The 18,477-nt window shown below is 36.9% G+C and overlaps 2 protein-coding genes across 2 annotated transcripts in view; both read right to left on the reverse strand.

Moving 5' to 3' along the window:
* Window positions 1–1,109: 1,109 nt before the first annotated feature.
* LOC112034642 (receptor kinase-like protein Xa21) overlaps window positions 1,110–18,477 on the reverse strand; it is a 35,339-nt gene continuing 17,971 nt past the window's right edge. The window contains exon 3 of the mRNA XM_065777934.1: window positions 1,110–1,193. The gene's annotated coding sequence lies outside the window, so the exon portion shown is untranslated. The remainder of the gene's footprint in view (window positions 1,194–18,477) is intronic.
* On the reverse strand, window positions 1,307–5,302 carry LOC112034643 (putative receptor-like protein kinase At3g47110). Its single transcript, XM_065777953.1, has 3 exons — window positions 4,301–5,302; window positions 1,806–3,879; window positions 1,307–1,680 (listed from the first exon to the last, which is right to left on the reverse strand). Exons 1-3 carry the CDS (start codon window positions 5,300–5,302, stop codon window positions 1,307–1,309), a joined length of 3,450 nt encoding a protein of 1,149 aa, XP_065634025.1.

The following is an 18,477-nucleotide window of genomic DNA, read 5'->3' on the forward strand; positions in this document are numbered from 1 at the left end:
GTGTATTTATGGTGCTACTGGACTGGATCTTGCAGAGCAGAGATGGATTGGAACTTCGTTGGGTTCTTTAGTCTGCTTGCAAAAACTAGTTGTTTGATTTGTGCTGATGTTCATTGGGTGTTTGGTTAGATTCTTGTTTATAATGTTTCGCTGAGAGACTGTATTGGGTTAATTTTTTTCTTGTAATTTTTATTTTTATTTTCTAGCAATAAAATGTTTGCAGATTTCATTGAAAAAAATGAAATCAGATTAGTTTTGAATGGGTTTTTCGGATTTGAAATCAAATTAGTTTTTTTTATTAAGTGAGCAAAAAAAACTAAAAAAGTGATTTTTTTTTTTTAATTTAAAGAAAAAGTAGATTTTTTTTTAATTAAGCCGATGTGGCAAGGGTGGGATAAAAATTAACGTTTAATACCATCGTTAGCCACATAAGTATTTTCCATCTATCATCGAATGGCAAGGACTATTTTGACTCATATACCAAAAGGTTAGGGACTATTATGACACACTTGAAACGTTAGAGACTAAATTGAAATATAGTATAAACGTTAAGGACCAAATATGTAGTTTGCCCTTAAATATAATATATAGAGACACACTTTAAATTAACTACTCATTATTTTTATCATTATTCAATATGAAACTTCATTCATACGTATAACCCAACAAAAATAACATGCTTTAACACATGAAATCCTTACTTTTATATACAGATAGATAGATTTGTGTTAACAATTACATCCCTAAATTTCTTCTCAAAAAAAATAAAAAATTGTCTCTCAATTGCAATGCGACATATGGTATCATTTGTATCAAATAAAAGCATCATTACTTATGCTATGTGAATTGTAGTATCGGTATAGCTAAGGTTATCGAAAATTCAATCGGAATCCCACTTGCCACTTTGTCCATTCGATTAGTGATGGGAACGAGAAGTGAAAAAGACATCTTATGCTGGCTTAAAATATTACAACTGCAAATGAAATTAGATATATAATTACTTTTCCAAGCATAATATCAATTTGATTCTCAAAAAAAAAAAAGCATGATATCAATTTATTTGGAGTTACATATAATATACATATGTAAGATGAGTAATATAAAGAACCACGCAGAATACTTCTCAGTAAACCATAACCATGTTTATAAAGTAGGCCAAAAAGTTCTTCCTTCCATTGTAAAACTTTATGAGCCTGCAATAGAAAACACAAAAAGGAAAAGCTCAAAGTAAGTAAAGAATTTAGTACCAACATTAAGAGGGAGAAAAGTTTGATTTTTGACCTTACGTATGGCCAAGCATGTTGCATTAAATCCTAGCGCCAAGAAGAATGTCCCTGACCAATTGCAACTCAGAGATGGCCTTGTTAATGTCCCATTGTTCCTGCGGCAACTCCAGAGAGCAAGCCAGGCCAAGCTTCACCATGGATATCAAACACTCATTCATTCTATTTGTTGGGGTGCAATTGTGATTGCCAATTACTTCATCATTATTGTTTAAAAGTTTTGGGTCAGCAATCTCCAATACACGGTTAGGCCAGGCTATGTTAGCGTAGTTGTGAAGATTCAAGACTCCATCAAACATACTATCTGTAGGTCTCTTTCTTGTTATCATCTCCAACAATATGATTCCATAACTGTAGACATCCCCTTTGGTTGACACTTCACTTCCTAGACCATACTCTGCCATTCAAAATGTTTGATATAGATAATACAGTCACATTAAAATTTAGGAACTCAAAAAGTAATCATGTTAAATGTGGGAAAATATATGTTAACAAATGAAAATTTCAGTAAATTGCTGTTACCTGGAGGAGTGTACCCAATTGTTCCTCTTATTCCAATTGAGCTGCTTTGTTTCAAATTTGTTAGTTCTAGATGAAATTTTGCAAGTCCAACATCTCCCACATGAGCAGTCATATCATAGTCAAAAAGAATGTTGCCTGGCTTTAGGTCACAGTGAACAACTGGCATTGGGCAACAGTGATGTAAATAATTGAGTGCACATGCAACATCAATTGCAATGTTTTTTCTTTGTAAAAGGTTCAAATTTTTTATCTCTACTTGCTTGAAATCTGTTTCTACATCATGTAACCAATTTTCTAGATTTCCATTAGGCATGAACTCAAAGACTAGAGCCTTGAAATCATTACCATGAAAATCCACACTTGAGCAAGAAGTTATAATCTTCACAAGATTTCGGTGACGAATATTTTTCAAGGTTTCACACTCTGAGAAGAAGCTTCTAGAAGCTCCTCTACGTTGAAGATTTAATACCTTGACTGCAACAATTGACCCCTCCTCACTAAGGATGCCTTTATACACTGAGCCAAAACTACCCACACCAATTAAATTTGCTGAAGGGAACCCATCAGTTGCTTTAAGGAGCATTTGGTAAGACACTCTTAGAAGTGATTTTCTCAAGTAAAATTCTGAAGTGTTTTCTTTTCTTCTACTTTTGTGCCAGTAAAATAAGAAAAATGACACTGTGGTCACTACTAAAATCACACAAGCCATTGAGATTAACATTTTGATTGCAAGATGCCGCTTCATTTTCTTATTTTCTTTTGTTACACACCTAGGCAACTTTAGTTTAGATATGCCCCCACAAAGCCTTTTATTTCCTACAATTGATAGTGCACTAGCATTTGCGAAAACTCCTTTTATTGGAACCTCTCCCTCAAAATCATTGAAGGATAAATTCAAATTCTTCAAGGAGAGGCTTCCCAAGAACTTTGGAATTGGACCCGACAACTTATTTCGAGAAAAATCCATAACTTGAATACTTCTTGAAGAACTCAAAGATGTTGGAATTATTCCTTGAAAGAAATTACCTTCCATGTAAAGGTTCTCAAGGCTAGTGCAAGAGCTTAGGCTACTTGGAATTTCACTAGACAACTTATTCTCAAATAAGTCCAATTCTGTTAAATGGACAAGACTACCAACCTCTGATGGCAATGATCCAATGAAAAAGTTTCTAGCTAAATTAAGTGAAATTGACAAGGAGGAAATTGCAAGGACTTGTTTTGGAATGGTTCCACTGAGATTGTTTTGAGACAAATTTAACAAATTCAAACTTTTGCACTTTCCTATACTTAATGGGATACTTCCTTGCAATCTGTTATTTTCAAAATGCATGACACTTACCGAAGACAGGTTTCTAAGGGTAATTGGTAACCTTCCTGAGAGTTTGTTGTTATTTAAACGTAATCTTTCTAACTTTTGCAGATTACCAATATCACTTGGGATTGTCCCTGTGAATTTGTTACCATGCATCCATAAGTGGATCATGCTAATCAAATTACCTATCCCTGAAGGGATTTGCCCAAAAATAAGATTGTTGTTGATCATAAAATATTTGAGTTGGGTTGAGAGATTTCCTAAAACATTTGGCAACATACCTTTGAATTGATTGTGCATGAGGAACAACCACTGCAATCGGCTACAGTTGACTAGAGATTTAAAGAAATCCAATTCATCAGCATCTCCGCTTCCTAAATTATTACCATTAACAAGTATCCATTCCAAACGCTGTAAGCCTCCAAAATTGGTTGAAACTTTTCCGGTAAAATTGTTCTCTTCAGCATCGAACAATTGTAGCTCTGAAGCATTAGATAATGAGGCTGGAAGAGATCCAGTGAACTGGTTCATCGAAATTTGAAACTTTTGGAGATGGGGAAGGGTGAGGAATAAGTCTGTGGGAATACTTCCACTAAGCTCATTTGTGCCCAATGATAAAACAGTTATAGATGAAAGATTATACAAAGATGAAGGAATTAAACCCGACAGTTTATTGTCCCACAGTATAAGAAATTCTAAGCTTCTTAGTTGACCTATGGCACTTGGAATTTGTCCTCCCAAGACACTGTCGGTTAGAAGAACCTTTTTTTTGTGAGGGAAAACTATGCATAGAATAGAAGAGATAGTGACAAATTTATAGTAAGAATGTGTGAATAAGAAGAGACAAAAATAAAGGAAGATGAAGGGAAAGAGGAAGAATGATATTAATGTAGAGGGTAGTGGGGAGATGAAAAGGTAAATGAGAGAGAAAGATTGAAGAAGTAGTGGGGAGATGAAATGGTAAGGAAGAGAGAAAGGTTGAATAAGTGTAAATAAGTAGTAGAAGTAAATAAATAAATAGTGGGCTGCATTTATAGGGCTGAAAATTGTAAAAATTATTTTAAAATTGTAGAAAAATTATATTTTAAAAAAGAAAAGAAAAAAAAATGACGTGGCAGCTGATGTGGCGCAACGTGAGAGCAGCAGCATTAAACGCTACGCTTCAGCTTTTAGTAATATATACATTAACAAGTATCCATTCCAAACGCTGTAAGCCTCCAAAATTGGTTGAAACTTTTCCGGTAAAATTGTTCTCTTCAGCATCGAACAATTGTAGCTCTGAAGCATTAGATAATGAGGCTGGAAGAGATCCAGTGAACTGGTTCATCGAAATTTGAAACTTTTGGAGATGGGGAAGGGTGAGGAATAAGTCTGTGGGAATACTTCCACTAAGCTCATTTGTGCCCAATGATAAAACAGTTATAGATGAAAGATTATACAAAGATGAAGGAATTAAACCCGACAGTTTATTGTCCCACAGTATAAGAAATTCTAAGCTTCTTAGTTGACCTATGGCACTTGGAATTTGTCCTCCCAAGACACTGTCGGTTAGAGACAATTTTTGAAGAGAGCTAAGGTTTGTAATAAAAGGTGGGATTCCTCCCATGAGAGAGTTTTTGGGAGCCCAAAATACCGCCAGCTTTGACAAAGAAGCAAACTCCATTGGGATTGACCCTGAAAGGTTATTATGACCAAGGTCAAGGTGCTCGAGGTTGGCGCAATGGGAAAGGTTTGCAGGAATTTCTCCATGGAAGGTGTTATTATACAGGTCCAAAAATTTCAACCTGAATAGACGACCAACTTCATTATGAATCTTGCCTCCAATGGTGTTGTCCGAGAGATTGATTTCCCTCATGAAGCTGAGATTGCCTATGTATGGAGACAAGGAACCCACCAATCCTCTGAACGCAAGGTTTAATACAGTGACTCTTCTATGCTTGCGACCGCATTTTACACCTTCCCAGTGGCAGAAATGGAGGGAATCATTCCACGAGCTCAAAACTTTTCCAGGGTCTTGTGTTATCTCTGTCATGAAGGCCAACAACGCCTGATAATCCGTCTCATTATTCCCACCAAAATAACGAGAGGTGCCAGTATTGCTAGATAAAAAAGCAAGAGATGAGTTTACAATGAACAAGAGAAGAATGGCTTGGAAGTGAATTGAGCACAATAGTCTCGTACTCATTGTTACAAGTGAAGATCCCCTCTTCTTAATTTGCTGATTCAATTTAATGAGCAAGTTTTGCGTTGTGTTTGAGTAAAATAATTTTATTGTAATTTATTTTAAATAACATGGACACACAGAACACACCAGTAATAAACTCTGAACAAAAATAATGTTTACAAATTCCTACAAGTAAATCAATAGCGACGACACTTGGTCTAGATTGGGATGGTGAAGTGAGTGGATCATATCGCTACAATTTTTTCTCATACACAAAAGGAAAAAACTAAATCAACACCGGTCTAGTCTTTGTCTTTTGTGAAGACTCCCCACCAATTGATAAGAATTTGGATTTTTAAACTCATGGATACACCAAGATAAGGATGGAATCAGGTTTTGTCTGCTTTAATCAATTTCTTGGATACATACGCTTACAACTTCCAATGTGGCCAATTAGGTGGATGAAAAGGGGTTACCTATCGAGTTGTTTTTTATTATCATGACTTTTCTTGAGCCAGAATACCTTATTCTATGCCCAATATTCCAACGTGTTATACCTATAATACCATACATTATGGTCCAATTAGTTGCAACCTTGCCCAATCTGACTGCATTATTACATAATATCTATCTTAAAATTTGTCAATGTAGCCAAGAATAATGTTCTAAGTGATATCATATATAATTACATAAAAATTATTTAATTGAATAAATTAATGTAATAAATTTATACTCACGTTGTTCTATCTTAACACGCTTTAAAAAAGCTAATGTATTTTGTCCTTTTAAATTTTATGAGTTTAAACATTTATTTATTTTTATTTATTTTTTAGATAGTTATAATATGTTGGGTAAACTATGTATTTTATCCCTATCATTTACATCATACTTCAATTTGGTCCATAACCTTTAAGTATTTGATTTCTAACTTTTTAGTGGCTTGTCAATTTAGTCCATGTATTCCTACAAGTAAATCAATAGCGACGACACTTGGTCTAGATTGGGATGGTGAAGTGAGTGGATCATATCGCTACAATTTTTTCTCATACACAAAAGGAAAAAACTAAATCAACACCGGTCTAGTCTTTGTCTTTTGTGAAGACTCCCCACCAATTGATAAGAATTTGGATTTTTAAACTCATGGATACACCAAGATAAGGATGGAATCAGGTTTTGTCTGCTTTAATCAATTTCTTGGATACATACGCTTACAACTTCCAATGTGGCCAATTAGGTGGATGAAAAGGGGTTACCTATCGAGTTGTTTTTTATTATCATGACTTTTCTTGAGCCAGAATACCTTATTCTATGCCCAATATTCCAACGTGTTATACCTATAATACCATACATTATGGTCCAATTAGTTGCAACCTTGCCCAATCTGACTGCATTATTACATAATAACTATCTTAAAATTTGTCAATGTAGCCAAGAATAATGTTCTAAGTGATATCATATATAATTACATAAAAATTATTTAATTGAATAAATTAATGTAATAAATTTATACTCACGTTGTTCTATCTTAACATGCTTTAAAAAAGCTAATGTATTTTGTCCTTTTAAATTTTATGAGTTTAAACATTTATTTATTTTTATTTATTTTTTAGATAGTTATAATATGTTGGGTAAACTATGTATTTTATCCCTATCATTTACACCATACTTCAATTTGGTCCATAACCTTTAAGTATTTGATCTCTAACTTTTTAGTGGCTTGTCAATTTAGTCCATGTCGTTATGTTTTGGATGGAAATTGCTGATGTGGCAAATGGACAAAATAAAAAATTAGTTTATTGTCACATTAACGGAAATTAATTTTTCATTTTGGCTATTAGCTACGTCAATAAATTTCATCAAAGAAATAACGACAGAGACTAAATTGACACAACACTAAAAGATTATATATCAAATTGAAATATAGTATAAAAATAGGGACTAAATTCGTAGTTTAACCAAATATGTTTCTAAGCCCGCAACTTGATCTCCTTTTCCCTAGAGTTTAAATTAAAGAATGAATAGTGGTTCAACAAGACATGGCATAAACTAATATGTTTACTTACATACATATATAAAATTATAAATGTTTGTATGTATTCATGTATGTATGTATTTATTTATATGTTTATAAAGATATAACTTAAAATCCGCATATTTTATAAACCTAAATATCAGCCTAAGTACAATAACGACAAGTATTTTAACTTAAATAACACGTTTTATAATCTTATAATAATTTTTTTCTTGTACCGACCAAGACATCCGAAATATCTCCAGTCCAATATTAACTTCCTTGGTTTGGATACAAGATTGCGCAAAGACCTTGAAGAATGTGACTTTGTGGAGATTGTGAGCACCTTAGCTAGACTCCAATTTCAATAAGAGTTTCCAATAATAGAACGGTAAAGTGGGTTAGGTTGCCTGGTATCAATCCATCATTGAGTTTGGATTCAAGATAGGAAGAGGAAAATTTGGATCCAAAATCACGAGGGCAAAATTTGGTGACAAAAACTCAAAATTCTTTTACAGCCAAGCTTCACAAAGGAAGAGGAAAAACCTAATCCAAAAACTAAAGGACTCCAATGGCTGTGTGGTTGAGGATAATGAGGGGATAGCTAAATGTCTAGTGCAGTACTATCAGAACCTCTTCAGTTCAGCAAACCAGCAATTTTGTGCCTCGGCTACTGACTCAATTCAGAATGTGATTACTGAGGAGATGAACTTCAAGCTCTCTTCTGCATTCACTCCTCTTGGGTAAAGCAAGCCATCAACCAAATGGCCTCGCTAAAGGCCCTAGGGCCAGACGGTATGCCTCATTTCTTTTATCAGCACTACTAGAATTTAATTGGTGATGATATTTCTAATACTATGTTGCATTATCTTAATTCTGCCACTCTACCTAAACATCTCAATCACACTTTTATTACACTCATTCCAAAAAAGAAAAATCTTGAATTTGCATCTAAATTTAGACCAATCAGTTTGTGTAATGTTTTGCATAAAATTTTCTCAAAAGTTCTAGCAAATAGACTTAAGAAAATTTTGCCTAATATTATCACTGAGAATCAAAGTGCTTTCACTAAAAGTCGTCTTATTTCTGACAATATTTTGGTAGCTTTTGAGTCTTTACACAATATGCAGAGACACACAGGGAAGGAAGGATACATGGCCATCAAGCTTGATATGAGCAAAGCGTATGACAGAGAAGAGTGGACATATTTACAATCAGTCATGGAAAAAATGGGATTCACAGATCACTGGATCAACCTCTTGATGTTATGTGTCAAGATGGTGACCTATTCAATACTGGTGAATGAGGAACCCAAGGGCATGATCACACCAACAAGAGGCATTAGACAAGGCGATCCACTCTCTCCTTTTTTATTCCTACTTTGTACTAAAGGTCTTAATGGGCTTCTCAATAATGCAACTCACCAAGGACATATAAAGGGTTACTCTCTATGTAGAAATAGTCCGCGTCTAACCCATCTCTTGTTTGCAGATGATAGCTTGCTGTTTTGCAGGGCCACCATTGAGGAATGCCATCGAGTTTTAGACATATTGGATGTGTATGGAAAATGCTCAGGTCAACAGATTAACCGTAGCAAGACGACAATCTTCTTCAGTAAATCTACAAAGGTTGATTCTAGAAATCAAATTAAGTTGGCATTGGGTGTTCCAGAAATTATTTAGTATGAAAAATACTTGGGGTTACCTTCGTTGGTAGGTAAAAACAAAAAAGCAAGCTTTAATTATATAAAGGAAAGAGTTTGAAAAAAACTGCAGGGGTGGAAGGAAAAACTTCTTTCATAAGCTGGAAAGGCATTCCAACCTATACCATGAGCTGCTTCAAACTCCCAATAGGGCTTTGTTCAGAAATTGAGAGCCTAATACGAAGGTTTTGGTGGGGACAAAAAGGAGAATGGAGGAAAGCTCACTGGGTGAAATGGGACACACTTTGTCTTCCAAAAAAAGAAGGCAGAACGGGTTTCAAGGATCTAGCCAATTTTAATGATGCACTCTTGGCTAAGCAAGCATGGAGATTACTTCATAATAAGGATTCCCAATTCTATAGAGTTTTCAAAATGAAGTTCTTTCCAAACTGTAGTATATGGGAAGCTTAAGACTCTAGTTTTGGCTCACACGCTTGGCATAGCATTTTAAAAGGAAGAGATGTCCTACTAAAAGGTGCAAGATGGAGGGCTAGGTGTGGTGAGGCTATTAGTATTTGGAATGATGTATGGTGACCATCACAGGAGCATCCACGGGTTCTTTCAGATATTGTACCAGGCTTTGAAGACGGTAGAGTTTCTGATCTCATCAATCCGAGTACAAGAACATGGGATGTGAATTTAGTGCACGGTTTATTGTCACCTGAAGAAGCTGCATTGGTTCTCAACATCCCTTTGAGTCGTACCCCAGTGGAGGACAAAATCATTTGGCCTTTCAACCCCTTAAGTAACTATACAGTAAACTCAAGTTCCAAGTTCCTAGCAAAAATAAACTTTACGTTTGTTCCTGCAGGTAATTCGCAGCAGCAAAATGGAGTTTGGAAGTTGATTTGGGGGCTCAATGTTCCTAGCAAAGTGCAGAATTTCATGTGGAGGGTTTGTAAAGAAGCCATTCCAACTAAGCACAACCTGTTGAAAAGGAAGATTCTAAATGAGGACAGATGTGAACAATGTAGGTTAGAGTCCAAAACAGCTGTCCATGCACTATGGAATTGCTTCACGTTGGATGAAATTTGGAAAAGCACTCCAGGCTTTGAAGATCAAAGTCAACTTCGTGCTTCAAACATCACGGACTTGATCAACTTGGCTCATGAGAAAAGGAAGAACGTGGACCTCATAGCTTTGGTGTTGTGGACGATATGGCACCAGCGAAATCAACTCCGAGTAAGCTCAAACGTCTTCCCCAAAAACCAAGTCCTTCAACAAGCGTCGCAGGCCCTTACAACTTTCCAACAAAGCCAACAGTCCCTTATCAATCACGCAGCAACTACAAGACCTCAGAACCGTACTCAGTGGCGTCCTCTTCCGACAAATTGTGTCAAATTGAACTTTGATGGCGCCATCTTTCCAGAGTTAGGCAAGGTTGGTATAGGTGTGGTTGTCCACGACAGCCATGGAAATGCCATTGCTTCACTGTCAGAACAAGCTCCCTTGCCGTTCTCACCTGTCATTGTGGAAGCCATGGCTATTGCAAGAGCGATAACCTTCGCACAGGAACTTGGTCTTAACGAGTTTATGATCGAAAGGGGTTTGGAAGCAGTTATAAACACTCTCCAAAGCACAGAAGCCTCACTGACAACTTATGGTCATCTCCGTGAATCTGCTAAATCCACTCTAGTTACCAGTAAATGTACTACTTTCAACCATATTCGTAGAAGTGGTAATAGAGTAGCACACAACCTAGCTAAACATGCTAGACATATTAGAGGTTTGTCGGTGTGGGTGGAGGATATTCCACCACACCTCCATGATGTACTCTTTGTTGATCCTGGTTGATTTTTTAATAAAATAGTAGTCTTCATTCTTTAAAAAAAGAAAAAGAAAAAAAAAAAGATAGGACAATTATTGTTTTACACTATACAATTAATGTAAATCTATAAACTAAACAAATGTGTACAATTTTTTACACACTTGTAAAAAGTGTACAATATTGTACATATTTTTTTAGTCTTCAATATGAGATTTACATTAAGAGTAAATATAAACTCATAAGGCATGGTGAAATATGGCACTTTGACTACAATTTTCAAAAAAAAAAAAAAAAAACACTTTTATTCTGATTTTTGGTATTTTCAAAAGTTATATCTATATTAGTTTATTATTTGAATGGAATTTTTCTTAATTAGTAAGGATAGTTTCAATTGGGACTGGGCTCTTCAACAATCAATTTACTTATTTATTTTTGGAAATCAAATTATTATATTTAATAATTGAAAATTCCACAATCATCTTATAGGATCCTCCCATGCACAAATGTATGACTGATAATCTCTCAATTGAACTAACAGAAATAAAGATTTTAATTTATTTTCATTACTCTGCTCAAAGGGACTAAAATGAATTTCCATTCATTTTAAATCAACACATTTTTTTTTAAAGAAAAAACCAAATTCTTTTTTTTTTTGGGAAGAAAAAAACAATGTTTCTAAAGGTAAAGAATGTTTTAAAATACAATATATCTTACATTTTTTTATGCCCTCCAACAACTCGTGTTTAATAAATGGTTATAAATTTTAGATTTACGTTCAACTTCAAAATACCAAAGGATTTAAACAAAAGGCATTAGTTATGTAACTTAGTGGAATGCAGACTTGTAGTGATGATGATAACATTGATTTTGTAATAATAATAATTAAGAATAATAATTTTATTGTAATTTATTTAAAATAACATGGACAAACACACCAGTAATAAACTCTGAACAAAAATAATGCTTACAAAAATTCCTACAAGTGAATAATTAAGATCCTCTTCCATGCTTAATGAGCAAGTTTTGCGCTGTGTTTGAGTAAATGAGGTCGAGGCAATAGAAGTGTTGCTGCAATAACTAAGGTCTTGAGTCTCGAGTGATGAGAGAATAGACAGGGATGGCGAAGTGAGTGAATGTTACACAGTTTCCTCGCGCACACGGAAAAAATTAAACCAATAACGACGACACCTCGTCTAGAACTAATATGAATGCTACAACTAATCACGCAAATGGTAACGCCAACACTAGTCTAGTCTTTTGTCTTTTGTGAAGACTCCCACTTTTGGTTCGTTTCTTTCATTCAAATTCAATGATTAGAGAAAAACCATTTCTTTTATTTATTTTTTTAATGGAAAGATTAAAAACCAATATTTCTAAAGATAAAGAATGTTTAAAATACAAAATATCTTACATTTAGATGTCCTCCGATAACTCATGTTTAGTAAATGGTTAAAAATTTTAGATTTGCATTCAACTTCAAAATACCATAGGATTTAAATAGAAGGAAGGGTCATGTACATTAGTGGAATGCTGACTTGTAGTGATGATATTAACATTGATTATGTGAGAACAATACTAATAATAATCACAATAATTTTATTGTAATTTATTTAAACTAACATCGATACACAGAACATACCAGTAATAAAATTTGAACAAAATTAACGCTTACAAATTCCTTATAGAAATACAACATTATAAGTCTTATAATTATAGAGAAAAGTAATTCTATAGTTCTATTAGGCATTCTTCAGTTTGGAGGGCTATGATGCTCCCCTTCTCTTGGAAACGAATATCAATAATATTCCAATAGCTACGGGAGTCTCGAACATGCTTCAATGGCCCTTTTGATTCCTATTGGATGTGCCCCCCTTAATATCTTACTCCTTTTTCTTTTTCTTTTATTTTATTGATACAAGATAAAAATTCTACTCTAGCATAATTTAAGTGTATATATGTGTGAAATTACCTTCTGGAGACTTGAACCCAGACCCTTGCCTCCCACACTCCATAAGCACTTATACTTGTGGAGTAACAATCGTACCAAAGGTGTGCGTTGATATCTCAGATTGCACACAATCTAGTATTGTAATAATTGAAACTTGATTTTTGTGCCCACTGTATACATTTTATTTTGATCATTTATAAGCCAACACGATAGTTTTCATACTTGGTATTTTCATGTTGACAAATCATTTATGGTGCACAATATATAAATTATTGGGTAAAATATTATTTTCGTCCCTAAACTATCACAAAAGTTCGTTTTTCATCCCTAAACTTTCAAAAGTTCTATTTTCGTCCCTAAACTATCACAAAAGTTCGTTTTTCGTCCTTAAACTTTCAAAAGTTCTATTTTCGTCCCTAAATTTTCAAAAGTTCTGACGAAGTGCTGACGTGGCTTGACAGAGTACTGACGTGGGAGGGACGAAAATCAATACGTTTGGAAAAGTTTAAGGACGAAAATAGAACTTTTAAAAGTTTAGGGACGAAAAACGAACTTTTGTGATAGTTTAGGGACGAAAATAGAACTTTTAAAAATTTAGGGACGAAAAATAAACTTTTGTGATAGTTTAGGGATGAAAATGATATTTTACCCTAAATTATTTAATTTAGATTTTTTTTTTTTTGGGGGTTGCTAGGAATGATATATATAACTATTTAAGTTGGATCAAATAGACCTAACTGGACCAAATTGAAAAAATTGGGTCGAGTAGATCGAAGTGGGCTGAATGGACCGTATGGACCGGATTGGACTGGACATGATTGAATTGACCAAAGTAAATCGAATGAATCGAATTGGACCGAATAGACCTAACTAGATCGAATTGGCAAAGTGGACCGTATGGACCAAATTGGACCGAATAGACCTAACTAGTCCGAATAGGCCAAATTGGACTGAATAAACCTAGGTGGACCAAATGAACCAAATAGACCAAAGTGGACCGTATAGACCAAATTGGATTGAATAGACCTAAGTGGACCGTATTGACCAAATTGGACCGAATAGACCTAAGTGGACCGTATTGACCAAATTGGACCGAATAGACCTAAGTGGACCGAATCGACCTAGGTGGATTGTATGGACCGAATAGATCGAAGTAAATAGAATGGATCAGAGTGGACCGAACCAGACTGAATTAACCAAAGTACACCGAAAGGATTGAACTGGACCGAATAGACTTAAATGGACCAAATTTGCCAAGTGGACCGTATGGACCAAATTGGACGGCATAGACTAATTTAACCGAACTGGCCAAATTGGACCGAATAGACCTAGGTGGGCTGAATGGACCATATTGGACCGAATAGACCTAAATAGATGGAATGAACCAAAATAGACCGAATAGACCTAAGTGGACCGTATGGACCAAATTGGACCAAATAGACCTAACTGGACCAAATTGGACCGAATAGACCTAGGTTGACCATATGGACCAAATTCGACCAAATAGATCGAAGTGGACTGTATGACCCGGATTGGACGAAATGGATTGAACAGGACAGAATTGATCAAAGTAGGCCGAATGGGATTGAATGGACTAAACTGGACCGAATGGATTGAACAAGACCAAATTGGCCGAAGTAGACTGAATGGACCTAATTGAATTGAAGTGGACTCAAGTAGACCGCATTGGACCAAAGTTAACCAAAGTGGACTAAAGTAGACTGAATCAGACCGAATTGATGAAGTGGGCCAAATGTCGATTTGTTATTATCATAGCCAAGATTGTGTTTAGATATAAATTCAAATTCTTACTTCCAAAATAATCAAGTATTAACTCAAAAAACAATAAAAAATAAAAATCCAAAACTATAAGAGAGAAAAATATGCTACTTGTAATGGGAAACTAAAAAATTCAATACCAAAACGTATGAACCCAAAATAGAGTTTTAAAAATCACAATGATTCATCAATATAAAGAAGAGTTCTAAGAAAGAATTAAAAAAATGGAGAGAGAGAGAGAGAGAGAGAGAGAGAGAGAGAGAGAGAGAGAGAGAAATTTTTTTTTTTTTTTGGGTGCTAGGAATGATATATATAACTATTTAAGTTGGATCAAATAGACCTAACTGGACCGAATTGAAAAAATTGGGTCGAGTAGATCGAAGTAGGCTAAATGGACCGTATGGACCGGATTGGACTGGACATGATTGAATTGACCAAAGTAAATCGAATGAATCGAATTGGACCGAATAGACCTAACTAGATCGAATTGGCAAAGTGGACCGTATGGACCAAATTGGACCGAATAGACCTAACTAGTCCGAATAGGCCAAATTGGACTGAATAAACCTAGGCGGACCAAATGAACCAAATAGACCAAAGTGGACCGTATAGACCAAATTGGATTGAATAGACCTAAGTGGACCGTATTGACCAAATTGGACTGAATAGACCTAAGTGGACCGAATCGACCTAGGTGGATTGTATGGACCGAATAGATCGAAGTAAATAGAATGGATCAGAGTGGATCGAACCAGACTGAATTAACCAAAGTACACCGAAAGGATTGAACTGGACCGAATAGACTTAAATGGACCAAATTGGCCAAGTGGACTGTATGGACCAAATTGGACGACATAGACTAATTTAACTGAACTGGCCAAATTGGACCGAATAGACCTAGGTGGGCTGAATGGACCATATTGGACCGAATAGACCTAAATAGATGGAATGGACCAAAATAGACCGAATAGACCTAAGTGGACCATATGGACCAAATTGGACCAAATAGACCTAACTGGACCAAATTGGACCGAATAGACCTAGGTTGACCATATGGACCAAATTCGACCAAATAGATCGAAGTGGACTGTATGACCCGGATTGGATCAAATGGATTGAACAGGACAGAATTGATCAAAGTAGGCCGAATGGGATTGAATGGACTAAACTGGACTGAATGGATTGAACAAGACCAAATTGACCGAAGTAGACTGAATGGACCTAATTGAATTGAAGTGGACTCAAGTAGACTGCATTGGACCAAAGTTAACCAAAGTGGACTAAAGTAGACTGAATCAGACCGAATTGATGAAGTGGGCCAAATGTCGATTTGTTATTATCATAGCCAAGATTGTGTTTAGATATAAATTTTGATGTATAACAAAAAATCACATCTATGGTTCGTCCAGAAGGGTCGTCCAGAGAGTTGCGGTCAGCCAAACATCAGGCCATCTCCGATTCGTCCAGATATCTCGTCTTTGGGATGTTGGGCAATTGATCACTCCAGGGAATCAAGTCGAGAGAATCGTCCACGCACAAGGTACATGGACGACCACACAACGGCACGACAAAGAGTCGTCCATGCGCAGAGCACATGGACGACTACGCAAACACTTAGCGAACTTCGTAGCGGTTCATCAACCCGCGTTCATCGCCGCCAATCCCTCCAATGTATGTAACTTCCAACGGCGGTTATGACTTTTTGTAGCCGTTGAGGAGGTTATGTCCGGATTCCAAGATTCTTGGGGAAGTTATTGAACTAGTAACCGCCCTAGAGTACCCTATATAAGGCCCGGTCTTCACCATGCAAAGGTATGAATTTCCTGAGACTTTACATTGAGTAAAGTTGGAACTCCATTAGAAGAGAAAAACTAACTTCATCATCGAAGGGTGTTTGGCCGGCTTGCCCCGGTCACCCTTTGATTGCTTTCTCTCTTTGTAGGCCTCCGCTAACGCTGTAGTCCATCGAAGCCGAAGTGTTCAACTAACTGATTCCATACATCATCAGTTGGCGCCGTCTGTGGGAACAATTCGTGAAAACGATTTGCGATTTGCTCTTCCTGGGACAAAAGTCGAATGGTTCGAACCAGATCGAGGGCTACTAGCCCAGGCCATCAAGGGAGTAGGGATGCTTCTAGCCATCCCCATTGAAATCACCAATCAATGCCTGTCACGCAGTCGCCTTCCATCCAACACATACAATCCATGGCGGCCGCGATGGCGGAATTAACCCACCAAAACCAAGAGTTGACTAGGGAGATAGAAAGGCAGCGACGAGAAGGGCAAGCTGAGAGACAATCCCAGAGTCAAGGAGATGGAGGAGGAAATGCTGAGCCCGAGATTCAATCAAGAGGCACCACTTCGCGAAGGGTGCCAAATCTGGAGAAGGAAATGGATCAGATGATGAAGGTTATGGATGAGATGAAGGAGAACATGAGAAGGGCAAATCCCGTAGAGATTTGGTCCACTGAACAGACTCCCCTTTTACTGCTTCCATCAATGGGCATCCCTTGCCGCCTAAGTTTAAAATGCCTTCCCTGGACTCATACGATGGAGCACGTGATCCCTTCGATCATATCGCTACTTTCAAGACTACAATGCATCTCCAAGGAGTTCCGGATGAAATCATGTGCAGAGCCTTCCCTACCACCCTTAAGGGACCAGCACGTGTATAGTTCAGCAAAATACCCCCGAATTTTGTAAGTTCCTTCGAGGAGTTAAGCAAGTTATTCGTCAATAATTTCATTGGGGGACAAAGACACAAACGTTCCTCGTCCAGTTTGCTCCTTCGAGGAGTTAAGCAAGTTATTCGTCAATAATTTCATTGGGGGACAAAGACACAAATGTTCCTCGTCCAGTTTGCTGACCATAGAGCAAGGAGAAAATGAGAGCCTGCGTTCCTTCATCACGCGCTTCAATAGGGAAGCCTTGACAGTAGACGAGGTGGAGGACAAGCTCCTATTGGCAGCCTTCCACAATGGGGTTAACTCTGATTTATTTATTCACAAGTTGTATGAAAAAGAGCCCTAATCCATGGCTGAACTTGTCCATTCAGCCCAAAACTTTATGAATGCAGAAGACGCTATCATAGCTAAGAAGAGGAAGAGAGTTGAGAGAATGGAAGCCAACCCCCCGCGTCATCCTGACCAAGGGCCTCGTCCAAAGAAGGGACGAACGGAAGACAAGAAGGATCGAGACAGGGATAACAGGAAGGCAGGCCCACCAGCACGGAATCAGAATTACACACCCTTGAATGCCCCACTCGATCAAGTGCTCATGCAAATCAAGGATGATCCTTCCTTGAAGTGGCCAGAAAAGATGAAAGGAGATCCTAACAAGCGCAATAAGAATAAATATTGTCGCTTCCATAGGGATCATAGGCATGACACGGATGAGTGTTATGACTTGAAACAGCAGATTGAGAATCTCATTAGACAAGGAAAATTGAGGCATTTCGTTGGAAGAGATCATAAAGATGAAAAATTGAAAGCGAAGATGGAAGAATCATCACGGCCCCCACTTGGAGAAATAAGAGTTATCATTGGTGGGACGTCGACGGGGCAATCCTCCAAGGCGAAGAAGACGTACCTCAAAGCGGTGCAGAATGTCCAACTCTCTGGACGACCCCCAAGGACGAAGGAAACAGACGACCAACCATCACTTTTACGGACGAAGAAGCTGAAAGGATCCATCATATCGTCATTACCCTGCTCATAGCAGATTACAAAACCAGGAGGGTGTTGGTGGATAATGGCAGCTCCGCAGGTATATTGTATTATCCCGCCTTCCAGCAAATGAGGATTGGACGAGATCAGCTTCGTCCAACATGTTCGCCACTGATAGGATTTGGAGGAATGAAAGTGCAGCCCGTAGGTACCATTACCTTACCTGTAGTAGTAGGGTCATACCCGCAGCAAATAACCAAAGAAGTAAATTTCCTTGTGGTGGATTGTTCCTCCTCTTATAATGCCATCATTGGAAGACCAAC

Source organism: Quercus suber, unplaced genomic scaffold (assembly GCF_002906115.3).
Source record: "Quercus suber isolate HL8 unplaced genomic scaffold, Cork oak 2.0 scaffold_169, whole genome shotgun sequence".
In the NCBI taxonomy this organism is placed as follows: Eukaryota; Viridiplantae; Streptophyta; class Magnoliopsida; order Fagales; family Fagaceae; genus Quercus; species Quercus suber.